The sequence below is a fragment of the Rhinolophus ferrumequinum genome, chromosome 11 (genome assembly GCF_004115265.2).
Source record: "Rhinolophus ferrumequinum isolate MPI-CBG mRhiFer1 chromosome 11, mRhiFer1_v1.p, whole genome shotgun sequence".
Taxonomy (NCBI): Eukaryota; Metazoa; Chordata; class Mammalia; order Chiroptera; family Rhinolophidae; genus Rhinolophus; species Rhinolophus ferrumequinum.
Window position 1 is genome coordinate 5,598,485 of NC_046294.1, and position 25,717 is coordinate 5,624,201.

The 25,717-nt window shown below is 58.0% G+C and overlaps 2 protein-coding genes and 1 long non-coding RNA gene across 3 annotated transcripts; 2 read left to right on the forward strand and 1 right to left on the reverse strand.

Annotated features, from left to right (window-relative positions):
• Positions 1-302: 302 nt before the first annotated feature.
• On the reverse strand, positions 303-20,966 carry LOC117030347 (uncharacterized). The gene is made up of 4 exons (XR_004424369.1): positions 20,760-20,966; positions 12,497-12,606; positions 7,590-7,698; positions 303-438 (listed from the first exon to the last, which is right to left on the reverse strand). It is a non-coding gene; the product is annotated as an uncharacterized LOC117030347 (long non-coding RNA).
• RIN1 (Ras and Rab interactor 1) lies at positions 317-5,550 on the forward strand. Its single transcript, XM_033120382.1, has 10 exons — positions 317-452; positions 591-771; positions 863-977; positions 1,071-1,143; positions 1,266-1,357; positions 1,509-2,249; positions 2,473-2,778; positions 3,075-3,206; positions 3,353-3,504; positions 4,380-5,550. Exons 1-10 carry the CDS (start codon positions 367-369, stop codon positions 4,863-4,865), a joined length of 2,364 nt encoding a protein of 787 aa, XP_032976273.1. The 5' UTR covers positions 317-366; the 3' UTR covers positions 4,866-5,550.
• On the forward strand, positions 15,755-18,365 carry CD248 (CD248 molecule). Its single transcript, XM_033120383.1, has one exon. The coding sequence runs from the start codon at positions 15,795-15,797 to the stop codon at positions 18,102-18,104; it is 2,310 nt and encodes a 769-aa protein (XP_032976274.1). The 5' UTR covers positions 15,755-15,794; the 3' UTR covers positions 18,105-18,365.
• Positions 20,967-25,717: the final 4,751 nt, after the last annotated feature.

The window sequence follows — 25,717 nt, forward strand, 5'->3', positions numbered from 1 at the left end:
CAGAGGAGAGGCTTGGGCCTGTGGGGAGGAGCCGGCCCTATGTAACCCCTTCCTTCCCTCCCACCTGTGTTGTGAGGTGACTGGCAAGGCTGTGGGAAGACCTGTGGAGGCAGCAGCCCCACCGCTTGGGCTTCTCAGAGTGGTACTTGCATGGGGAGATCCCTGCCCCCTAAGGCTGGGCCCAGGACAGGAAGCAGGCACTGCCCAGGCCGAGTGGACACAGAAGAGTTAACTGGCGGGGTGTGACAGGGTGTGCCGCCCTCAGGAAGTGTTACTCACCACCGGGAATGTGAGATGTGAGCGCTCTTGCCTTGGGGGCTGGCTTGTCTTTCTGAGTCCCAGGAGAAACCGAAGGAGCTCCCCGCCATGGAAACCCCTGGGGAGCCAGGAGCAGGCCCTCTTGGAGCCCCCAGCCCATCCAACTTCGCACCTGGGCACCTGGAGAGAGAAAAGTTAGTGAAGTTCGAAAGGCAGCCTGCTGGGGAAGGGAGGGACTGCCGCGCAGGGTGTATCCTGGAGCAGAGGAAGGGGAAAGGTTGGGCAAGGGTCCCAGCTCCTGGCCCCCGACTCAGGCCGGTGCCTGCCCCCAGGCCAGCACAGGACCCGCTGTACGATGTGCCCGATGCCAGCGGGGGGCAGACAGGTGGGCCCCAGCGGCCAGCGCGCACGGTGAGCCTGCGGGAGCGCTTGCTGCTCACACGGCCCGTGTGGCTGCAGCTGCGGGCCAACGCGGCCGCCGCACTGCATGTGCTGAGGACGGAACCCCCAGGGGTGAGTCTTGCCCCTACCCCCTGGACGTTGGCCTTCAGAGGGTGGGAGGGAGAGGGGCTGGACCTGAGCCTCCGACCCTGTCCATTCGCAGACATTCCTGGTGCGGAGGTCTAACACGCGCCAGTGCCAAGCTCTGTGCGTGCGGCTGCCCGAGGCCAGCGGCCCCTCCTTCGTCTCCAGCCACTATATCCAGGAAAGCCCTGGGGGTGAGAGGGACTGGCCTGGAGGGAAGGGGCTGGAAGCAGTCATGGCAGGGCACGCGGATTCCCCAGACAACGACTTCACTTTCCATCTCGCAGGAATCTCCTTGGAGGGATCTGAGCTCGTCTTCCCGGACCTGGTCCAGCTCATATGCTCCTACTGCCACACCCGGTGAGCCTGCCCACAGGCGCCTGGTGTCCACTCCCTGTCCTTCCTGCCCCTGCAGCCCATCTCAGCCCCCGGAGCCCCAAGCATCCCTCACGCCTGACTTTCTGTCCCCTCTCTGGCCTCAGGGACATCCTTCTCCTCCAGCTGCAGCTCCCCAGAGCTATCCGCCAGGCAGCCACCCAGAAGGAGCTGGAAGCCATCTCCCATCTGGGCATTGGTAAGGGCTCCCCTGCTCTCCAGGGCATAAACGGGCACTCTGATGCCCAGGGGGAAAGGGACGGTACTTGGGCATAGTCTGCCCCTGTGCCTCGCGCTCAGTTGGGCAACCCCCAATCTCCCTGAGGCCCTATTTGGTTTCTCTTCTCTAGAGTTCTGGAGCTCCTCCCTCAACACCAAGGCTCTGCCGGGCCCGTCCGAAGGCCCACTGCTGCCCCGGCTGAAGCCCCGGTCCCCACAAGAGCTGGACCAGGGCACTGGAGCCGCCCTGTGCTTCTTCAATCCCCTGTTCCCGGGGGACCTGGGCCCCACCAAGCGGGAGAAATTCAAGAGGAGTTTAAAAGTGCGCGTGTCCACAGAGACCTCCAGTCCCCTGTCTCCACCTGCTGTGCCTCCTCCCCCTGTCCCAGTGCTGCCAGGAGCAGCCCCCAACCAGACAGAAACGTTGCCCCCTCGCCAGCTGCTGCAGAGGGAGAGCTCAGTGGGGTACCGTGTGCCAGGGGGTGCCAGCCCCAGCCTCCCGCCCCTGCCCTCCCTCCAGGAGGTGGACTGTGGCTCCCCTAGCAGCTCAGAGGAGGAGGGGCTGCAGAGGCCCCAGGGGAGTACAGCGACCTCACCCCGCCAGGGCCGCCGCCGGCGGCCTTTGCTCCGGTCTGTGAGCACTGCCTTCTGCTCTCTGCTGGCGCCTGAGCGGCTGGTGGGCCGGGCAGCCAGTGCACTCATGCAGGACCGCCACACGGCCGTGGGCCAGCTAGTGCAGGACCTACTGACCCAGGTGAGGGCCGGCCCCGAGCCCCAGGAGCTGCAGGGTGTCCGTGAGGCCCTGAGCCTGGCCCGAGCCATGCTGAGCGCGGAGCTGGGCCCTGAGAAGCTGCTGCCACCCAATAGGCTGGGTGAGACTCCAGCCCGGCCTCCAATGCTTCAGCCCTGTCTCCATAATCCCAGCTCTTCTCACCCACTTCACTCTCTCCTCCTCTCCACAGTGCCAGCCTGTCTCCTGTCTCACCAGGATTCCAACCCCCTTTCATCCCTCTCTCCCCGACTATGCCCCTTCTCCCTGGGACTCTGCCAGGCCCCACTCCCTTCCTCTGACCTCTGCCTGCCTCTGCTCCACAGAACACGTCCTGGAGAAGTCACTGCATCGCTCGGTACTCAAGCCTCTCCGGCCCATCCTGGTGGCCCGTCTGAGGTGCCGGCTTTCTGCCGACGGCTCTCTGGGCCGTCTGGCTGAAGGCCTCCGCCTGGCCCGGGCCCAAGGTCCCGGAGCCTTCGGGTCCCACTGGAACCTGCCCTCCCCGGTAGAGGTGGAGCCGGTACGCCAGAAGCTGCTCCAGCTGCTCCACGCCTACTCACCCAGTGCCCAGGTCAAGTGGCTGCTGCAGGCCTGCAAGCTGCTCTACACAGCCCTGAGGACCCACTGGGGTATGCCCCCACCCACTGCTCCCTGCCCTCGGAGGCAGGCCCCCCAGGCAGAGAGTTCAGGAAAGGCCCAGCAGGGGAAAAAGATGGGTCCCACCCTCCCATCCTACAGATGGTGACACTGAGGCCCAGACTGGAGAGCATCTTCCCCTCAGCCCCTGCTCGTGGTTGCCATAGAGACCATATTGCCCAAGGCTTGGCAGGTGGAGGGGAGGGTCACTGTCTAAGACAAGGAGTGGACTCTGACCCTGGAGCCCCCAGGAGTCTGAAGCTTCCTTGTCTATTACACCACCCCACAGGAGAGGGTGCGGGGGCCGACGAGTTTCTCCCACTGCTGAGCCTGGTCCTGGCCCAGTGTGACCTTCCCGAGCTGCTGTTGGAGGCCGAGTACATGTCAGAGCTGCTGGAGCCCACCCTGCTCACCGGAGAGGGTGAGGGACCCACACACACAGGCCACCTCCCTGTCTGGGTGGGGCTGGGCGCCTTAGCACCTGCATGGCCCCAAGTAAACAGGGAAGGGGAGAGGGAACAGGTCACCCACCCCCAGCCTGAGCTGCATTCTTCCCTTGTGTCCTAGGGGGCTACTACCTGACCAGCCTCTCGGCCAGCCTGGCCCTGCTGAGTGGCCTGGGCCAGGCCCATGCCCTCCCCCTGAGCCCCTCACAGGAGCTGCAGCGCTCCCTCAGCCTCTGGGAGCAGCGCCGCCTGCCCACCACCCACAACTGCCAGGTAACGAGACTTCCATACCATCCACCCCAAACTGAGGCCCAGCAGGGGAAAGGATGGTCCTGCGCCGCCTGCCATAGAAACAGTGCCCCCTGCAGAAGAAAAGGTCCAAGCCAGCCTTTCTAGAAGGAGGGCGTTCCATGTGTACTCATCCTCCAGGGGCTCAGCCCTGAGTCTTCACAGGAACTCTGAAGTGGGGCCATTTTACAAATAAGGAAACTGTGACATGACATGGAGAAGGAAAGGGACATCGGGCAGGCCCCCAACTGGGGCTCTGCCCTCCCTTGGATTCAGGCTTCCCGCCTATGCTCCACTCCACCTCCCATCTGGGCTCAGGCCTGGTGTTCTCAGACCACATAGCATCCCTGCCCTTCACCCTCCTCTCCATCTAGTCAAGGGACCCTTCCAAGCCTTGGTGAAGAGTCCAGACTTTGTAGTCAGATCCTGAGTTCAAATCCTGACTCTGCTACTTTCTGGGTGTGGGAGCTTGGGCACATTAGATAACCTCTTTGTGCCTCAGTTCTCTCATCTGTAAAATGGGATAACAATACCTACCTCCTGGGGTTGATCTGAGGATTAAATGAGTTAATACAGGACAGCACTTAGAGTACTCTATCTAAGTACGAGGGCTAGGCCACACAGGCCTGCTGGGGCCTGCCTTCCAGCCTGCAGTGGGACCCCTTAGCCCAAGCACATCTCTCCTTTCCTCTGGGACCCCTCGGAGCTCACCTTGTCCAAAAGGCTGTTTTCAGTTGGTTCTACCACTGGATTTATACCAGCTGCCCCTGTCTCTGCAGAGCCTAAATTGGAACGTCAAGCTTTGCAGACAGATATGTAACAGGCAGGGCTGAGTTCTTGTTTCTGCTTCTCCTGCACAGCACCTCCTCCGAGTAGCCTATCAGGACCCCAGCAGTGGCTGCACCTCCAAGACCTTGGCCATTCCCTCAGGGGCCTCGATTGCCACCCTGAACCAGCTCTGTGCCACCAAGTTCCGAGTGACCCAGCCTGACACTTTTGGTCTGTTCCTGTACAAGGAGCAGGGCTACCACCGCCTGTCCCCCGGAGCCCTGGCCCACGGGCTTCCCACAACTGGCTACCTGGTCTACCGCAAGGCTGACTGGCCTGAAACCCCAGGGGCCTCTCCCAGGGCCTCCACAGAGAAGGACAGCAGGGAGCCACAGGCAGAGGGCGAGGAGGAGGAGAAAGGGAGCTGGGGAGATGGGGACATCGACGTCAAAGCCAGCCCCAAGGACAGCAGAGGAGAGTCTGAGACAATTGCTGAGCAGGACGAGGGCCCAGCTAGGGGAGGCCCTGCTCAGCCAGAGGAACCAGAGGCGGAGGGAAGCCGGGTAGCTGAGGAATAACTGGAAGTGGCCAGAAGGCTTATTTCGGCAGAAAATTCTGAGCCTGCTGGGAATGCCTTTCAGAGCCATCAGCCCCCCTGACCAAGGCCACGGCCACCCTAGCCTTGTCCACCCCTGGCTGCTCCTGTGTCTGCCACCTCCTGTGTGGTATTGATCTCTACGACCATACCTGCTGGGGGAGTGCCTGGACTGGCCTCATCTGGGGCGCTGCAGGAAAGTCGAGGGGGCTTGGGAGACACCAGATCAAAGGCCCTTTGCCTCTCATCCTTCTCCCCGGCTAGAGGCCAGCCACCCTGCGGGGGTGAGTGTGCCCAACCGCTGGCCCCGGGGCAGGGGCACAGCCCAGGGCAGGGCCACTGCCCAGGCAGCCCCTCCAGGCTGGAGGCTTCGAGGCCCTGTAAGACTCCACCCATTCCTGGGTGTCAGGAGAATTCAGGAAGGCAGCAAGGGCCCAGTTCTCCACACCACCTAGGGGACTAGCACCTCCAAACCTTAGTGCCCTCACCTGTAAAGTGGGGGTACAGTGCCACACTGCCTTCTCTCAGAAGTCTTCTGGGGGTCAAAATGGATGGTTTTGCTGCAAAGTAGAGCTCAGGCTGGGGGGAAGGGGAGGAAAGGAGGTGGGATATTAGCATTACCCCCCAGACCCCCAAGGGTTGTTGTCCGCACTTGCCAGTGGGTGATGTTCTGCAGTCAGCCCGGGAGAGATTCTGCAGGTCAGGTCCAGCCAGAGGAGTACCCACGTCCCGGTCTTTCCAAGATGGGAAGTCCTCCCAGGGGAATGGACCAGGGAGCCAGCCTTCCAAAATGGAAACCATTTTCTCTGCATATGTTACAGCTCTCGTGGATTTCACAAGAGCTTTATGGGCAGTCATGCTTGTTACCCACTGAGGCTCTGGAAAGTGACTAAAATACTACGCAGCAGGCCATTAGGGGTTCCCCCACCCAAACCTGAGCCTCAAATTCCAACTAGGACCCCTATTCTAAGCCACCAATTAATTAATCCTCAATGGCAACAGAGCAGGCAGCAAATCTGAGCAAAGAAAATGCCTGCAACGACCACAAGGGGCTGCTCGTGGGCCAGGAAGCTGCAGAGGGGTGACTCGGAGGGGCAGGGGAGGCTCCAGGGTCTCAGCAGCCTAGGTGGTCTCACAGGCGTTGCACTCGCAGCCACCGACAACCTGGGGACACAGCAGGGGCTGAGGCAGCTGGCCCTCAGCAAGCTTCGAGTCGGGTCTGGGCGAGGCCAGCCTCACAGGGACCACTCCCTGGACAGGGACTGTCCCCTGGTGGAAGGAGGACCCCAGCTAGTCTCCAAGGCGTTCCCTCAGGCGCTGCGCACCAAGGGACATCAGCACACATGTCAGACAGACCTGACACCTGGAAGGTGGAAATCCTGGACGTTGGGATTTCAGATAAACCTAAAGCAGCCCAGTTGCAGGGCTCCCAGACTTCTCACTAGGCCACCAGCAGCTCTCCCCTCCCCACACCCCCCACCCAGCTTCTCGCTGGTAGGGAGTCTCTCCTTAGGTCCTCCCTCCCTATCCCATGCCCACCCCCGGTGCCTTGCACTGTACTGGGCACTCCAGGAGCTCAATAAAGGCTGTCCACTGATTGGAGTTTGGTAACTACTCAGAGTAGAGGATGGTGAGGGGGGAAGCTGGTTCTGGGAACCAAACAGGATGTTTCAAGTTCAGTCCCAGAGGAAGGACCTGGAATGGTTGCAGGGGTGCTCAGAGAAGCCAGGAGCAGGTCTCAAGGCCGAGGCTTCTGGCCCATCTTGGGGGCCTCTGCAAGTTCCTCCCAGCCCCTTCCAGTCCTGAGTCCTAACTCCAGGCTCTCGGAATTCAGCTTGCCCTCAGCAGTGGCCCAGCAGAGCCCCGCCAGGCCCTGTCGTCTGTCTGAGTCCTTTGGTTTATCTTCTCAAGAAATTCGGATTGGTCAGGGGTCCAGGCCAGGTAAATCGGAGAGACCAAGGGTTGTGATACAGGGATTGGGGCTCCAGGCAGGACAGGCAATACTAGGCTGGTCTCATTATCACCATTTTACAGGTGAGGAAACAGGCTTGCTCAGGAAAAGCAGCTTGTTACAGGACATAGAGCTCGGATGCCAGGTTCTGTAGAGCTGATTCTGCAGTCCTGCGCTCAGCAGTAACCTATGGAGTATCCATATGGACCAAGCACCAAGCACCCACAGCCCCGGCCAGAAGGAAACAGATGTGATCTGGGCAGTAACTGAGGAGCAGGCTATGCTTGGATTCTGTACTGCCCGCTCCCCCACCCCAGCCTCCCACCTTTGGCCTCTGGAAGAGGAAGTCAAGGCTCTGACAGGCGCCAGGCCTTGTCCAGCGTCCATGGCTGCAGGGCAGCCCTGGAAGCCTGACATTTGGGTCTCTTTGAGGAGCACCAAGTCATTTCCTCACTTGGAAATGCTGCACTTATCACCTCTAGAGTCACCATAGTTCCATGTGTGGGTTTGTTTATTGTCTGTCTTCCCCACTAGCAGGCCAGAGCCAAGTTGGCCTTGTTCCCCATTAAATCTCAGGGGCCTAGAACAATGCCTGGCCCGGAATTGGCACTTAGTAAATACATGTGGAGTGATTGACTGGGGAAGACTCAGCCTAAACAGTTAGAAATCCCTGGGGCACGGGCAGTGCATTCTCCATCGCTGCCACCAGGGGGCGAGCATGCCCATTCCTAGTCCCAAGCCAGGTCCCCTTCTCACCTGAGGCCACCCAGGGACCCTGCGCGCTCTGAAGACCGCTGCCCAGCCGGGTTCCAAGAAGGAAGCAGCCCTGCAGTGAGGCCTGGGGATCGTCCTTCCAACAGGGATCCTGAGAACAGAGGTCGAGAAAAGACTGAGGAAGGGGCGGCCTACCACCCAGGGCTTTACCCACCAGACGCCCAGGAGTCGAGGCCTGTGGGCTGGCCTGAGGGGACCCTGTGAAGGGTGGGCAGGAAAGCAGTCATTAAGACCCACAACCACACCCTGACCCACCTTAGACACAGAGCATTTAACACCCTGCCATAGCTTAACACACAGAAACACCAGGATTCACATTTGCACAGCATGTGATACCCTGCCTGCCACAGTCATGGATGGTAAAACCTGGGCACCCCCAACCTTAACAGGAACACAGAGAGTGTTAGGAACACTCTTGACACTGTTAACCATTTGTGCCCGGTGGTAGGGGACAGTGACACACATAAGCCCCTCCTCCAATCCACACCCTGACACAGACATTCTAGATCAGCAAACTCAGAGATATTCTCTCACAACCCTACCTCTTGGGTTCAGAATATGACTCCCTGACACAGGGACAGGTTGACACAGAGACGTGTGGTGAACTGCTACACAGGGACCTCATGACCCATTTACACCTACCCATGTGGGACTGCCACTGACACACCCAAGTCCCCCGCTCAGACAAGGCACACAGGCTTCCTCCTTCCCACTCTGCACACGTACAGGAAATGCGGACACACACAAACTCAGAGACACACACACAAAGACACACACATACTTTGTATACTTTTGATCCTGCAGAAGACGTCCAAGCCTTTCTGACTAATCTCACTCCCAGCCCTGGCCTATCCCTGCCACCACTCAGCCCCCCACCCCCGCCCCATGGTAGACCTTGGTGAGGTCTGAGAGCTGCTGAAAAGACCCCGATGGGGGATGTGGTGACCCCACTGGCCAGGCAGGAGGCAGAAGCCCGCAGTACTGGGTGGGGAGGCCTGAGCTCATCAGATTCCAGCCTGAGTGATTCACGGAAGCGCCTGGGGAGGATCTGGGAGTTGGGGGGGGTGGGGGCACAGGCCCAGGGGCTGGGGCTTCGGAGACCTGGATGGGCTTCAGACCATAGGGTCTTGGTTCCAGAGCAAGCCTCTGGTCTGGGAGGGGAGCCTTCCTGGGAGAAGGCTCCTTCTGGGGAAGCGGACAGCCTGAAGGGGTGTCTGCTGGGCCTGGCTCCTGGGAGGGGCTCAGGACACAGAGCAGAGCCCCAGGATGAGACAATTGGCCCCTCCTTCCCAGGACCTGGGCCCCTCACCCCACGCCTTCCTAGTCCTGCAGCTGGGTGTCTTTAGCAGGGCTTAGGCCAAGGGTGGGGGCAGGGGTGGGGTGACCTTCACAGCCATCTTGGCCCCTTGGGCCCTCAGGCAGGCAGCCTCAGTGAATACCAGAGCCCCTGAGGGCTGGACCTGCCTGGCGCACAGGGTTACAGACCTTTGCTGCCCTGCCAAGCGAGGCTTCTGCCAGAAAGCTGAGGACACAGGGCTGTCCTAGCACCAGGGATGTTTTCCTGTTGAGATGGAGCCTCCTGCCTCCCAGGCCAGGCTAATGCGCAGAGGACCCAGTTTCTCCTGCAGGGTGACAGGAAGAAAGGATGGGGCTGGGGGCAGAACGAGGGCACAGGAAGTGCCTTTCTTGGAACTCTGTACCAAAATAGCCTGTTCTGTCCTACTCTGGGTCTCAGTGTCCTATGAGGGAGGTATGTGTCACCAAGGAGACCTTCCCCAAGGAGGGGCCTGAGCTGACCTTAGTCTGGCTTTTGCCTGCCATCCTCCCACCCCCCACCCCCACCAGCCCCCACCATCTCCGCCTCAGGCTCTGCTCCCCTTTGAAGTCTTAACATAAATATCATGTCTGCTTGGGTTCCCCTTCCCGGCCAGTCACAACCCCCAGACCTGGCTCCCACCCCAGCCAGCCCCGGGGATGTGTGCTGGAGTGGGGGGGGGGCTGGACCACCCAGGGAAGGTGGTGAGCCAGAGACCCTGGGACAGGATCAGGGAGACAGAGTGGGCAAGACACCAGAAACAGAGAGGGGAGACAGGCAAGTAGGCAGACAACAGAGAGACAGACCCCAACAAGGCGACAATCCTGGGGACAGGAGAGGAGAGAGACCCAGAGACAGACAAGAGAACTAGAGACGCCTGATACAGAGGGAGAGAAGAAGAGACTCTGCTGTTGGAGGGATAGAGATAAGAGGTCCCTGGGGACAGAGAGGGGGCAGGAAGAAGAGGGAACTGGACAGAACAAGAGGGAAAGTTCCAGGGCTGCAGGTGGAGACTGAGTAAGGGGCAGACTAAGATGGGGGTAATAGTAGGAAGGACGCAGTGGAAAGATAAACGTCCCTGGCAGGTGACCAACCATCCTCCTTTGCCTAGGGCTGAGGGGCTTCCTGGGACATGGGACTTACAGTGCTTAGACCAAGAAAGTCCTCAGCACACTAAGCCGAGTTGGTCACCCTAGGTGGCAGGCTTCTGCCAGATACCAGCATACTGAGAGGGAGGGCTGCGCCCTTCTAGATCTGTTGGGAGCTCCAGGACTCCCTTCCTTATGCGCAGATGTGGCCAGATGTTCAGGTCAGGCATCTGCCAGGAGAGAGACTGGGGCCCCAGCTGGGCCCAGGTTGGGCAATCTGAGGGCAGCCATATGCTTCTCTCTGCACAGCTGTGGGCACAGGTGTGGGCCCATGAGGACACACACACACGTCACCCAGCTGTGCACACCACAGCAATGCAGGGCCTGTGCAAACACGCACACACATGGTCATGCATGGACACTGGGTACACCCATGAACACACACACAGTCTCCCTCACCCCGTCAGAATCCTTTACTCCCAGGGGCCAAGTGTGGACAACACCCCTTCTTCCTGGGCCCCACCTTTCCCAAGCCTGTCTCTCCCACCCTGTCCAGTCCTTACACCACCCCCTTCCCACAGGGCTCACCCATCCAGAAGCACACAGGGTGGGGCCCCAGCATGTGGGGAGGGGGAGGAGACCAAAGTAGCTCCCTTCCCTCCCAGACTAGCTTCCCTCCCCACTCCTGCCCTGGGACCTCTCCTACCTCCTCTCCTGCGGATCCCACCCAAGACCAGGTGCCTTCCGCCCACCCACCCGTAGACCCTTCCTTCTGACAGCCCAAAGGCTGGGGTGGTTTGGGAAGAATTTAGAAACGAAGGGAGGTGGGGGAATGGAGACAAAAGAAAAAGGAAGAAAGGAGGTGATTTGTACACAAAGCTATCTGCTGGCTCAGCAGCAGGGGCGCCAGGCTCTAGGATGCCTGGGGGGGGCGCCCCCTAATCACACTCGACCCCCCCATCCTGGCTGGTCCACTGGGCCCTCTGCCGCTGCCTTCACCTCCACCCCCACGGGCCTACACACTGCATCCAAAACCACCATCTGGCTTGTCCCAGTATCTGGAAGACAAGGCTCCTTCTGGGGAAGCGGACTTCCATTTTCATGCCCCTCCTGAGGTGAGCTCTCCCCAGAGCAGGGAACCCCAGACCGCTGACCCCTTTTGTGAGCTATGTCTGGCGTCCTGAGCTGTCCCACTCCAGCCAGGGAGACATACTGGCCTCCAGCCCCAATAAAGAAAACAGGTTATGTGGTAGGCATCACACATAATCCCTGCCGGTGGAAGCCCAAGCTGTCCATCCTCCTGGGCTGCACCCCTACAGATCCCTAGAATTACATTCTGAGCATGCTATCCAACACAGGGATGGCTAGTTATGAATGAGCACTTCTGCCTGAACCCCGGGACCCAACCACGCATCTAAACATCTTCTCATCCACACACCCATCCACTTAGCCATCCATCCATCCATCCATTACTCATTCTTTTACTTAACTTCCATCCGTCTGCCCATCCATCTGTCCACCCATCCACCTATCCATCCACTCATTCTCCTATTGAACCGCCCTTCCGTCCACCATGCATCCATCCATAATCCACCTACCCATCCTCCAAGCATGTATTGCATCAATTAGCATCTTCTCTGTGTTATGGGGGAACCAAAATGAGTCAGGCTGAACAGGACCAGCAGGAAGAGTCAGAACACAACAATCTTCACCCTCTCACCCGCCAGATCCTCTGTCTCCCACTAGGGCAGGAAGTTCCTAGGCTGCCTCACCTCCACCTCTCCCAACCTGGATGAGGGCAGGTGAGTGTCAGGCAGCTACCCAAACTGGGCACTCAGCTATGTCTCCAAGTCTCATTTTCTACCTACCAAACCCTTAGCCTTCTTAGGGTTGGGTATGCCCCACTCCTCCTCACACCGCCCACCGCCCAGGCTTCCCTCCACTTGAAAGTAGTCCCAGCCAGACCATCTGGAATGTGGCCTTTGACCCTCCTCCTCTTGCTTCCCTTGCCTACCCCCCAACCCCTCACCCCCACGGAGGCTGGAGTCCTGACCTTGGCTCTGACACGCCCACTAGCCAGACGGCCTGCAGCCTCCCCTCAGACGCCCCAGCCCCAGCACTGGCCATTGCCTGCATCATGACTGGGCCCGCCACACCCTTGGACCAGGCTCCCGCCTGCCCCAAAGGAGACTCCAGAGGCTGCCTCCCCCAGCCTGGCCCGCCCTGCTGCCCGGCTCTCCAGCCAGCTCACTCCTTTCTCCCAGACTATTGCAGCAACCTTCTAACTGGTCCTTGGCCTCCGGTCTGCCCTCCACCCACCACATGCCAGCCACAGGGATCTCCCATCATGCCTCTTCCCCATAGCCCCTACAACAGAGGCCAGCCTTTTAGCCAGCTTCTCTACTCCCGACTGACCCTCTAGATGTCCCTCACTCCAGGCCCAGTGGAGTCCTTCGTATTCTCTGTATGCGTCTTGAATCACCCACCTGGTCCCTTTGTCCAGGCCGTGCCTTCTTCCTATCACGCCTTTCTCACATCCTCATTCCTTGATGTCATGCCCGACTCTCAGACTGTGCTCAAATGGGTCTTCAGGGCACTGCAGCAGAAAGAGAACTGAAATAAGAGGCAAGAGGCCTTAATCCCAGCCCTGTTACTGACTTGCTCTGAGACTCCCTGCAAGGCCTCGGTTTCCCCACCTGCAAAAAGGCTCGCTGATTTCCAGAGATCTCTCAGTTCTAGGATGGTCTGACTTCTGGGGAAGTCTGGGCGAGGGTGGAGAGAAGCGGGCTTTGGCTCCAAGCAGAATACCAGTTTCCCCCACGTCATCCTGAGGCAAGTTCTTCACTTACCGTGTTTCCCCGAAAATAAGACCGGGTCTTATATTAATTTTTGCTCCAAAAGACGCATTAGGGCTTATGTTCAGGGGATGTCCTCCTGAAAAATCATGCTGGGGCTTATTTTCCAGTTAAGCCTTATTTTCGGGAAACACGGCAGCTGAGTCTCATTCATTCATTCCTTTGCCAACCTCCTATTAGCAGCATCTACGGGCCAGGAGCTTTCCAGGCTCGGGGTACAACAGGGAACAAGACGATAACCCTGTCTCGTGGAGCTCACAGTCTCTTAGGGCAGGAGTTCCCCTCTGAGGGTAATACGATTCCAGGACATGACAATTAACAATGCCTGGAGACAGTTGTCCCAACTGGAGGGATGCTACTGGCATCGAGGTAGAAGACGGGTGCTGCTAAACATCTTACAAAGCACAGCACAGTCCCTATAAGAAATAATTACCCGGCTTTGCATCTCAATAATGCCAAGGTTGAGAAACCCTGGCTATTGGAGAATTCGAGCCAACAAGTAAATATGTACCGTGTCAGATAGTGGTAAGTGCAAAGGAAAAAAAATGCAACAAGACTAGGGGGCCAGGGAGCCCCAAGGGTGGGGAGGGAGGTAGTCAGGGACTCTGAAGGGAGCTGAGACCTGAAGAAAGTGAAGGGGCAGAGAGCATTCAGATGTTACTGGAAGGTGTGTTCCGTGGGGCGGGGAGGGGGGGGTGGAAAGGGGCAGGGAACAGCCACGGCAAAGGTGCCGAGGTAGACCTGAGCCTGGTAAGTTTCAGGAACAGCCAGGAGGCCAGAGTGGCTGGAGAGGAGGGATGACAGGGAAGGAGTGGGATGAGAAGTTTGGGGGCAGATCACACAGGCCTGGAGGCCATGGTGAAGACTGTGGCCTTTCCTCTGAGTGACATAGGGGCCTTCAGGCTTCTGGGCAGGGGAGTAACTGGATCTGACTTAGCTTCTAAAAGGATCCTTCTGGCAGAATGGGGAGGACACAAGAGAGAGCAGAGCACAGGCTATTGCAAGAGTCTAGATGGAAGATGATAGCGGTGGTGGGGGCCAAAGATGGGTGGCAAAGAGGGTAGTGAGAAGCAGGCAGATTCTGGATCTGTTTTGAAGGTGAAACTGACAGAATCTGCTGAGAGATTGGACGTGGGGTGTGGGAGAAAGAGGAGTCAAGGATGATCTCAAGGGTTTGGGCCTGAGCCAAGACAAAGCTGAACTGCCCATATTGCCTTTTCCCTTGTGAGAAGGGGGATCGTTTTATGTGCTTCACAGATATCGACCTTGACAGAACCACCTTCCAGGTATAGAGCAAGCACTTCAAAAGCCCTCGTTCTCAGGAGAACTGGCTGTGTCTGCAGTGCTAGCCCTGGTACCCTAAGGTGGTTAGCAAAGCAGCCCTGGGCCCCACCCCCACCCAGATTTGCTCAGAAGACTAAGGAACACTTGCCTCCTGCTTTGCAGCTGACAAAGCACATTTGTGAACACTGAGTGTTGTGATACACTAGCCCAGCTGCAGGGAAGGGCCCTGACACATTACCCCCATTTTGTAGATAAGAAAAATGGAGAGCCAGAGAGGGTCAGTGAGTTCCCTGCAGGCACACAGCAAATCAGTGGCATTGTGGGAAGCTGGACCAGAGCAATGCACTGAGGGGCAGGACCTCGCCTCCATATCCCCACTCCCAGCTCAAACTTCTGCCAAGAGAGCAGTGGGTGTGCAGGGGTTAATCTGACAACTGGCTCCCCAGGGACCATCCTGGATGATAGGCTCAGTGGACATGCCTCCAGAGGCCTCCAAGAAGAGGACCCTGGCCAGGCCCTACACAGCAGGCCCTGAGGGCAGGGAGGGCTCCACACATGTGACTCCTGTATCACACACACATGTGTCATTGTGTCCCCTATGCCCATACATGGCCTCTCACCAGTTCCCTAACAGCCAGCACTACTTACCCTGAGTGCAGCCCAGCCCCTGCCCAGCTCCCTCCCCCTGTACCCTGCCCTCCTGCAGCAGGAGCCCAGAGAAGCATTTCCTGTTTGGGGGCCAACTCCTCCCCCTCTAAGCCCAGGTTCCCAGGGCCCCGGCTGAGCAGAGGTGGAGGGAGAGCAGCCCTGTCCAGCTGGAGCCAGAAGCTTAGGGAGTGGGTGGGTGGGGGGAGGTTGAGTCAAAAGCTTAGTACATAAATGAGGGGTTGAGGATATCGGTTCCTGAGAGATCAAGGTGTCTCCCGTTCAGGGCCTGCACATGAACTGGAGGGGCTCCATGCATTAAGGCATGTAGAATGCCACGCTACTTTGTATGTGCACTAAGGTGGGTAGCATGTCAGAGCATGTGAAAGTGTGGGAAGGGGGTTGCAGGCCCACGTGGGTCTACAGTGAGAGGAAGGGGTTAGCATGTCAGAGCACGTGCACATCTAGGACCAAGGGGCAGATGGTCGAGTGTTCTTGTGTGGGGAGAGGCACATACCCACTCGTGTGACGTGAAGGGTGTGAGTCAGAGCATGTTTCCACACGTATGACAAGCGGTTGGGCTGTGAGACTGTTCACGAGTGTGATGAGATTGGTGTGTCCAGATTTGGGTCACTTTCCGTCTGTGGGAAGAGATCTCACCCCTCTGCCAAGAGCTCCAGGCTGCGCTGGAGTTTTCTGAGGGTCGTCCAGCCTCTTCAGGCAGGCAGTCCCCTCTCTTCGACTCCCAGCCCGTTCGCGCGCCTCCTCCCCTCCCCCGCCCCCAACCCCCAGTACCCCCGCCCCTGCCCCCCGCCCGATTGCTTCCTGCTCCGGCGGCCCCGGGGGAGCAGGAGCAGGGAGCTGGCAGCCGCCCCATCCCACTCCTTACAAGGCCTGAGTCCGGCCGGGCCCGCCCCCGGCCCGCCCACTAGAGGGCCCAGTCCCTCCCCCTGTCAAGAGCGATCGCGGGCCGGGCCCGGGCCAGTCGGGGGGCGTCGCGATGCTGCTGCGCCTGCTACTGGCCTGGGCGGCCATGGTGCCCACGCTGGGCCAGGCCCCCTGGGCCGCCGAGCCCCGCGCTGCCTGTGGTCCGGGCAGCTGCTACGCCCTCTTCCCGCGGCGCCGTACTTTCCTGGAGGCCTGGCGGGCCTGCCGCGATTTGGGGGGCGACCTGGCTACCCCACGGACCCCCGAGGAGGCCCAGCGCGTGGACAGCCTGGTGGGTGCCGGCCCGGCCAGCCAGCTGCTGTGGATCGGCCTGCAGCGGCCAGCCCGGCAATGCCAGCCACAGCGACCACTGCGCGGCTTCACGTGGACCACGGGAGACCAGGACACGGCCTTCACCAACTGGGCCCAGCCCGCCACTGGCGGGCCCTGCCCGGCCCAGCGTTGTGCAGCCCTTGAGGCGAATGGTGAGCATCGGTGGCTCGAGGGCTCGTGCACACTGGCTGTCGATGGCTACCTGTGCCAGTTTGGCTTTGAGGGCTCCTGCCCAGCGTTGCCGGAGGAGGTGGGCCAGGCTGGCCCAGCTGTCTACACAACGCCCTTCCACCTGGTCTCCACCGAGTTTGAGTGGCTGCCCTTCGGCTCTGTGGCTGCTGTGCCATGCCAGGCTGGCAGAGAAGCCTCTCTGCTGTGCGTGAAGCAGCCTGAGGGGGGTGTGCGCTGGTCACGGGCTGGGCCCTTGTGCCCAGGTACCGGCTGCGGTCCCGACAACGGGGGCTGTGAACACGAGTGTGTGGAGGAGGTGGATGGTCATGTGTCCTGTCGCTGCACTGAAGGCTTCCGGCTGGCGGTGGACGGGCGCAGCTGTGAGGACCCCTGTGCCCATGCCCCGTGTGAGCAGCAGTGTGAGCCTGGTGGGCCACAGGGTTATAGCTGCCACTGTCGCCTGGGTTTCCGGCCAGCCGAAGAAGAGCCCCACCGCTGCGTGGACACAGATGAGTGCCAGATCGCCGGCGTGTGCCAGCAGATGTGTGTCAACTATGTCGGTGGCTTTGAATGCTACTGCAGTGAGGGCCACGAGCTTGAGGCTGATGGCATCAGCTGCAGCCCTGCTGGGGCGATGGGAGCTCGGGCTTCCCAGGACCTTGGGGATGAGCTGCTGGATGGCAGGGACGATGAAGAGGCCTGGGAGGACTTCAATGGTGGCTGGACCGAGACGCCGGGGATGCCATGGATGGAGGCCACACAGCCGCCTGACTTTGGCCTGGCCTATAGACCGAGCTTCCCAGAGGACGGAGAGCCTCAGATGCCCTACCTGGACCCTACCTGGCCACCCCCACTCAGTGCTCCCCGGGTCCCCTACCACTCCTCAGTGTTCTCTGTCACCCGACCCGTGGTGGTTTCTGCCACACGACCCACACTGCCTTCTGCCCGCCAGCCTCCTATTATTTCTGCCACACGCCCGCCTCTGGCCCCTGCCCCTCAGCTCCCCAGGATCCCTGCCGTGCACCCAGCTTTGCCCCCTGACCACCAATTCCCCATGATCTCAGCCAATTATCCAGATCTGCCCTCTGTCCACCAACCCCCCGTTATCTCTGCCACTCACCCAGCACAGTCCCCTGCCCACCAGCCCCCGATTATCTCCGCCAAATACCCTGAACTGTCCCTTATCCACCAGACCCCCATGTTTCCAGACACCCAGGTCTCTGATACCCAGACCACCAGTAATTTGCCTGCAATCCAAGCTAACCATACCCCTCTGGTCACCACTTCCAGTGCCCATCACCCCCTTGGGACCCCAGATGTCCCAGTCCTCAAAGCCCAGGACACCCCCCTTCCCATTACTTCCACTACCCAGCCCTCTTTGACCACTACTTCCAGGTCCCCTGTGCGCCCTGCCCATCAAGTCCCTGTGCCTGCTGCCACCCAGCCCCCAGTCCTCCACACTCCCCTGCCCCCTCAGAGCCCCACTAACCAGACCACTCCCACCAGCCCTACACATACCTATTCCAAAACCCCACAGATGCCAAGGGAAAATGCCTCTGATTCCAAGCTGGCCCCATGGCTGCCTTCAGTGGCCCCCACAGCAGCCCCAACAGCCCTGGGGGAGGCCAGTCCTGCCGGGAGAAGCCCGAGGGATGACCGGTGGCTGCTGGTGGCACTGCTAGTGCCAACATGTGTCTTCTTGGTGGTCCTGCTTGCACTGGGCATCGTGTACTGTACCCGCTGTGGCCCGCACGCACCCAACAAGCGCATCACAGACTGCTATCGCTGGGTCACCCATGCTGGGAGCAAGGACCCAACAGAACCTATGCCCCACCGGGGCAGCCTCACAGGGGTGCAGACCTGCAGAACCAGCGTGTGATGGGGCACAGCCCCCTTCTGTGGGGGTGGGGGAAAGAGGCGTGAATTGGACACATGGTCCAGGCTGCACCAATGACCCATGGGGGCTGTCCAGATGGACAGAGAGCTTCCCGCTCCCCCAGGCGCAGCCAGGCTCCTCTCTCAGTCAACCACTAGACTTGACTTGTGGAAACTCTGCTCCCTGGCCTGGCACTCATGACAGAGGAGATGCTGAGGCCCCCAGGACCTCAGGGGGTGGGTGCTGGGGTCTCCTCCAATAAACAGGGTGCCAACCTCACCCGAAGCTCCTGATCCCCATTGGTGCCTGAGGGGAGGGTCTGGGAGGACTCAGAAAAAAGGAGGGGACCTTCTTTCATCTTGTCTGGGCCCCCAAGGAAATAAGGTAAGACCCCTTAAGAGAGGGTATGCTTCAGAAATTCTCAGGGAAACAGGAGCCCAGAGAGGGCAGAGCCTTGCCCAAAGTCACACAGGAGTGGGATATTTGGCATGGAGAGAATTCCATAATTGTTCTTCATACCAAAACTCCAGGAAGCTGGAGCTGAATCTGGGGGAGGGTTCTGGAATGAGGCCTTCCGCTGAACTGGAGCCAAACTGGGTTTTAGGGGTCAAAGGTAGCTCTGGGCCTAGTGATTCTGGGGAATGAAGATGGTCTAGTGGGTGAACTTCTCCTAACTTTCTTCTGGTACTTCCCTTCCCATCCCTGCTGGCTGCCCAAAAGTTGGTGGCTGGGACTCAGGGTCACTCAAGGATGCCGCCAGCCCTCTGGGTTGTAGGTGCTCCTGAGGCACTCCTCCCTGTTCTAAAGAGGAGGTAGGAGTCAGAGCTTAGCAGGCTGGGCTGGAGAGAGTACTAACCCAGGAGAGACTGCACTCATCCAGCTCCCTGGGCAGCCTCCTGAGCAAAGCCTTCCTTTCCATCTTGGGCCACACTTTGCCCTTCTCAGAAAGAACCAGGAGACCCCAGCTTGAGTGAGGGTTAAGGCTGCTCAAGGCTAAAGTGCCCCATGAACAGGAGGAGGGGATGGTCAAATATCACCGCCTGGGAGAACCCAGCAACCTCCAGCATCCTAGGCTCACTGACTTGGGGATGGGGAGAGGCAGGACCTGGAGGCGGGGAGGCGCCGGTTCCCACCACCTCTGTAATTTTTCAGTTGCAGCCTCTCAGGGGCCTCTAATTAAGACGGAGCAGAACCACCACGACCACCCGGGCAGGCAAGGAGGGGTGGCCCAGAGCCCCTTTCCCTATACCTCCGTCTGACCCCAGGGACTGGGCCGGGGCTGGAAGGCCGGGCTGGGCCCCAAGGGACTAGGAGACTAGGGGCCGAAGCTGGGGATGAACCTGGGGGGTGGGGGGCGGAGGGAACGCTATGCGCCGCCCTATCCCCGGCTCCCGCTCTCACGTCCCCCTAACTCAAACCAGACGCCCCGCTAGATTCTGCCCAAGCTTTTAACCTCGGAGACTCTGCCAGAGAGGTTCGCTAGATGGAAAAGGGGGTCGTGGGGTGGCCCAGAGGCCTGGGTCTAAGAAGGAGGTGCGGGCGCAGCCTGGTGGGTGATAAAGCCTGCTGGGACAGGAAGGACTGGAATTCCCTCCTGTGACCCTGGGCCGAGGATCCAGAGAGCCCCAAGGGCAGGAAGGAGTTAAATGCACAGCAATCAGAGGGAGGAGATGGGAGTGGGGAAGGGGGCCCAGAGCCGGCTCTTTGTCATCCTGTAATGAGCACCAGATGCGGAGCTGCGTGCGGGCCTACACAGACAGCCTCCCAAGGCAGAACCCCCGCCTGCGCTGAGCCAGGGCTCCGCCCAGTCCCAGAGCTGTATCTCAGGCTCCGCCCACTAACTCTCAGGCCCCGCCTCATCCACGCGCGACCCCCCCGTGCATCAAGACACTCGCACTATCTGCCCGGTCCCTCGGAACTACGAGCCACGCCCACTCACTGCTGTCAAGCGTCCCCTCGGGAGCTCTCCAGAGGCCCCGCCCACTAAAGCCTTAAGTCTCTCCCCCTGCCAACTCAGAGATTCCCGCAGCATTGCCCTGCCCTTCTGTTCTATCAGCTCCACCCCGGCCAAGGCAGTACCTATGGCCCCGCCCATCAGGGACAGAAGCCCCGCCTCCTCAGCCCAGCTCTCTCAGTCTAGGGGAGTTATTAGTTCCCGCTTGCAGGAGGTATGAAATCCGCCCAGAGTTTACCCATTCTCCTCACGCAGCCCCGCCTAACAGAACTAAAGCTCCGCCCCTTCCCACAGCCAGGGACTCGGTCCCCAAACGCCGGGAATCCAGCGGAGATATTAACTCTGTCCACAGGAGATGCAAACTCCGCCCTCCGGGCGTTTACGCGTTCCTCTCTCGAGCCTCTGCAGGACCTGCTTCCAGCCACAAGCCCCGTCCCTTCACTGGCGACCCAAATCGCAGGGGCGGGGCCCCAGACCCGCCTCACAAGGGGAAGAGCTCTGCCCACGTAAGGTTAATACACTTTCCCTTCACACTGAGGTAATGGCCCACCCACACAGAGTTCCTCGGGCCCGCCCACTAAGAATGCCCACAACACGCTCCTGAAGGTCCCTTAAGTCCCGCCCACGCAGAGAATGTAACCCAACCTCTTCACCCAGGCTCCGCCTCCTGATTATGCATAGCCCCGCCTATCTTTAGGCCCTACCTTATCGGAACTCAAACTCCGCCTTCTCCGGGCGTGGGACTCTCGAAGTCACTCGTCTCCTTCTGGTTATGCCCAGACTAGTAGGTGGGAACCCCTCGTCTCTGACCAGGACGCTCCTGAACCCAGGCCGGGCGACCTCTCTCCTTCGCCAACCACGGTTTCTGTCCGCCTGGATTGCAGATTCTCTGGAGAGAACGCCCAGACGGTGTCGAGAGCTCAGCGGACCGCGTCGATGAACGGGCCTTTGGCGCCACCTGCCCTCCGCACCGCAGCTTGCAGTCAACGGGAGTCAGTCTGGCCCCTCTCCCAAAGCACGCTAGGGCTCAATAAATAAATAGTTGCTTAATTAATTAAATATGTGTGTTACTCAAATCTCTGCCAACTCTCCACCCCCCTAACCCCCGGCTAAACAGCAGATCTGCTTGCAGGTGCCCTCCTGTGGGGACAGAGCCCCAAAAAGCAGTTTCCAGGCTCTCGGCCTCACATAGAAGGGTGCTGGCTCAGGTAGTAAATGGCCATCGACTGTGATCAAATGGCCAGCAGCTGTGGCTAGTTGGCTGTCAGCTGTAACCAGTGAGCCATTAGCCATGAATATAACTGCCCTGGCTAGGCTAGGAGAAGAGGCTAGCAGAGAAAAAAAGGAGAAAGGGGGAGCTAGCAAGAAGATGGTGGCTGAGTCTGCAAGCGGCGCAGTGAGGGTTGAGAATTGTGTTGCTCCTGGTTCCTGTGTCTCCAACCCAGCTGCCAGTGAGAGTACAGTGATATGACTCCCCTACCTATGGCTCCGTGGGTGTTCCTTTTTGGCCTAGCCATATCCTGCGTTCTTGTGTGGGGGGCGGGACCGGAGACCCCGCCAGACGCCCCCGCACGACACTTGGCGAAGTCGGCAGGATCCCCTGCACTACACCTCCGTTGTATTTGGAAGACCCAAGGGGCTTCACACAGGACCTTAAGCCACTCTGAGCTGAGATGGCATCTGTTAGCCTTTATAGAGGCTGGTGTGAACTTCCCCACGAATCCTGTTTCCCAAGGGGCGAAAACTCAGGCTCTCACCGAAGGTCCAGAATTGTTAGGGCTGGGTCCTCCCCTCCCCCAACTAGCACTTCAAAGTGTAGACACCTTCCCTAGGGGTGTGCGTTTGATGGGAGGAAGTGGGTCTGGGCTCAGAGGCCCTCTTGTGGGAGCTGAGAGTCACTGTTTTCGCAGTGGATTTGATCTCAGGGCAGATCTCTATATCTGCATTTGAAAATATTCGCCTGCTCACTCCCACACTAGACTGGGGCTCCAGAAGGTCAGGGCACTGGAGTTCAGCTCTAGGGGCTCAACAAAATGTTTTGCAAACATTACTGGGACAGACCTAAGATTGAGGGGGGCAGAACTAAACTGACACTGAGCTCAATTAGGTGCTAGCACCCACCCAGCTGGGCACCCTTCACTCCCTGCATTAAACACTGGGTGGAGCCACCTCCTGACAAACTCAAGCCTGGGGAGTGGGATGCTTTCCAGCTGAGACTCCAACTCAGGTGTCTTGACTGCGATGAATAGGAGTGGGGTTTGGTGCCAAATAGTAATGAAAATAATAGTGAATGCCTGCAGCACTTATCGTACGCCTAGTCCTAGCCTAAGCGCTTTATATGTCTTAACCCATTTAAGACCCATAACAACTCCCATGAAGTAAGTGCTATTCTTACCACAATTTACAGATGCAAAAGCTGAAGACACTGGCCTGAGAGCCTTGCGTGAAGCCACTTGTCCTATTTGACCAAGTTAATAAATGAAGGTTTGAACCCGGGTAGATTCTGTGGTCTTCACCCCTAGAGCAGGGCCAGTTCATAATGATAGCCATGTCTCTGATCAGAAAACGCCCACTGTTAAACAAAAACCTTTGAGGCTGAAAGCTTTTCTGAAAGAAAGGGTTTATTGAGCCACATGCTAGCCAGGAAAGGACCAGGTCCTGGGACGTGCTGTCTGACCCAACAGCAGCTGGAGCAGGTGGGGAAGACAACACATCAGCAGTCCTGGGGTTGACAGGGCTCTTTTATACAATGACTTTGGAGAAGAAAAATCTAAGTTGTTTCGAAAGAATTTACATTAGCTGTAGATGGGCGGGGAGGGAGAAGGTGAAGTGGGGCCAGTTCTGGGATAGATACAGAATCTTTAAGAAGTGTTTGACGCTTCTGGATTGGTTGTGCATGACAGTCTGGAACGTTCGTGCATAAGTGGTGGTGTCTGGTGGTCGGCTATTCTCTCCAGATGAGAGCTGAAAGAGCCACCTGGAAGTTGATTCAAAGATTCAACATACATTCAGGAATGTGAGCAGTCTGTTGCTGGCTTTGGCTTGGAGCTCTGTTAACTGATCAGCTCTCTTGTCTCTCTCTCCCATTCTCCAGCTTGCTGTCATTTAATTTAGGACAGCTGTGGGGACAGAGCCCCAGAAAGCAGTTTCCAGGCTCTCGGCCTCATGTGGAAAGGTGCTGGCTCAGGTAGTAGATGGCCATCAGCTGTGGCTGGTTGGCCGTGAGCTGTAACCATTGAGCCATTGGCCACTAATATAACTGCCGCGGCTACGGAGGGAAGTCGATGAGAGAGGAAGAGAGAGGAGGAGACTGAAGGAGAGAGGAGGAGACTGAAGGAGAGTGGAGGAGAGTCGGTCGGTTGGCAGCAAAGCGGACAGCAGGTCGCACGTCGTGTAAACCCAGCCTCCAGCGAGACCATAGTGGTATGACTTCCCTACCTATGGCTCCGTGGGTGTTCCTTTTTGGCCTCACCATGTCCTGTGTTCTTATGTGGGGAGCGGGAGCTGAGACCCCGCAGGCCGCCCTGCGTGACAACTGGTCCAGCGAGCAGAGTCCCCCGCACGACAACAGCTCATGATTGTTCTCTTGTTACTACCTTCCAGGGAACTCTCTTTTAGGGGTGAGTCTGCAAGATGGGGACTCCCAGCCTGATTATGCTGTGATTGGGTGGGGTGGTGGTGTAAACCCTTCCCCACCGAGGGAGAGTCGGTCGTGGTTTTGGTGGATGATGCCGGTGAGTGAGGGCTGGTAAGTGTGACTTTATGGGATGCAGGCAAGAGGCCCAGACGAGGTGCAGCCTTCGGACATTGGCAGTGGCCATGCTCTGTGTGATTCTGGTGAACTCAGGGATTTCTCCCCAGAAGGCCAACTATCACTGGCTAAGGGTAGGCACCCTGCCCCAGACAGCCTTGCTTTGATTCCAGTTCCCCTGCCTGAGGGCTGGGAGTCCTTAGGCAGGTTCCCTAATCACAAGATGTTTGCCTCCACATTTGAAAAATGGGCGTACTATGTACCCATTATAGCCACAGTAACCTGTCGGGGAGAAGAAAGGACTCTCGGTGAGGAAAGGCAAGATTTCCTGCTGGAAGCCAGTGAGGAACTTCAGGGCAGCTGCATGAACCTGCTACAAGCAGAGCTGTCCGCTTAGCTGGCACTGGGCAGCCCTGAAGACAGACTCCGGAAACTGACAGGGGAGAGCTGAATGGGCGGAAACCAATGTCCCAAACCCACCAAATCCCTACGGCACATGTTCCCAAACATCATCAGTTCACCACATCCTAAATGTCTCAGTGATTTTTTTCATGCCCCCCACTTAGCCAAAAAAAAAAAAAATCTAACAGTTTCATTTAATAGTTAGGGCCAAACAACATAAGAAGTACTTACGTTTTAATACTCAGTAGTCATTTGAAAAAATAATATGCATACATTGAAAGATACAAAAATATTTTTATTCTTAACCACAATCACTAGCTAACGGGGTGGATGTTGGACACTGCACAACTTCTCAAAACTTGGAATCAGATTGGACATGGCCACCTTTATTTCCTGTTTGACTTGCCCTGAGGTACTTGTGTTTTATCACAGCAGCTGCCAAAAACCCAGTTTTGCAAAGATACTTATGTCACTGAAAGAAGTGTCGTGCAATCCAATGTTGAAATTGTGAAGGGCCTTGAGCTCGAAGTTTGCCAGTTGTCTGACAGATGTCCAGGAGCTCTGTTTCTCTCAAGGGTTTATCATATTTCATAGCATTCATGTGAGTTTGCTGCAGTGCGTGGGGGCCGACATCAAAGGAAGGGTCTCGTTAGACACCAGGATCCTGACGGAGGATATAGGCAAACTGGGAAGAAGGTGCAGGACTGGTGGTGCCTCTAACCCTTCCCCTTGCGCTTTCTCTACTCCATTGCCAGGTGTGCCCCATGGTAGCTGATGATAGCGTGGAAACTGAAATCAAAATAAGCCTGTGGATGCCGTGCAAAATCACACTAAGGTGATGGCACATCCAGAATGAATGACAGAAGCCTGTGAAAAACATGCAAACCTAGATTTGGGGGGTGGACTACCAGGTAGCAGAAAGTAAGTGTTTATGTCTGGCACACAGTTGTCTTGGGGAAGCTTACGGGAAGCAAGGTTTTATTGTTCTAACACAGATACCTGGCAGAAGCTTTTTCCAGAGGGCTCGCTGCAGCCTGGACACAAGGAAGAGGCAGACTTTCCTTGGAATAATAGAGAGGAAGGAATCTCCAGGCTTCAGGAAAAGGGAAGGGTAAAATCAGTCTATCCCACCTGTTAGTTGTCTAACCCACAGACTGTTTCTCCAGGTCCCAGGGATTCTGCACTCTTGGTGGTCATTGAAAATAGGTTGATCAATGAAGCCCCAAAGGACGGGTTAGAATGAGTGCTCCACCGGGAAATTACAGGATACTAATCGCCCCACTTCCAAGCCCTTAACCTTAATCACGTCTGCCAAGTCCCTTTTTCCATGTAAGGTAACATGCTCATAGGCCGTGGGGATTAGACGTGGTCGCCATTCTGCCAACCACACTTAGGGACCAGGCAAAGAGTTCTAGGTTGGTGTGAGATCCCACTTGCCACAGAGAGCAGGTCCTGCAGTGGAGCACTCAGTGGACAGAAGAGAAAATCTACTTTGTATTGTTGGCTTGT

Excerpts from the sequence above, each read along its gene's own strand:
- RIN1 (XM_033120382.1), top strand. The coding sequence starts at position 367 with ATGGAAACCCCTGGGGAGCCAGGAGCAGGCCCTCTTGGAGCCCCCAGC. Across the intron at positions 1,144-1,265 it reads TGCTCCTACTGCCACACCCG|GGACATCCTTCTCCTCCAGC; the intron begins GTGAGCCTGCCC and ends CTCTGGCCTCAG. Across the intron at positions 3,505-4,379 it reads CCACCACCCACAACTGCCAG|CACCTCCTCCGAGTAGCCTA; the intron begins GTAACGAGACTT and ends TCTCCTGCACAG.
- CD248 (XM_033120383.1), top strand. The coding sequence starts at position 15,795 with ATGCTGCTGCGCCTGCTACTGGCCTGGGCGGCCATGGTGCCCACGCTG.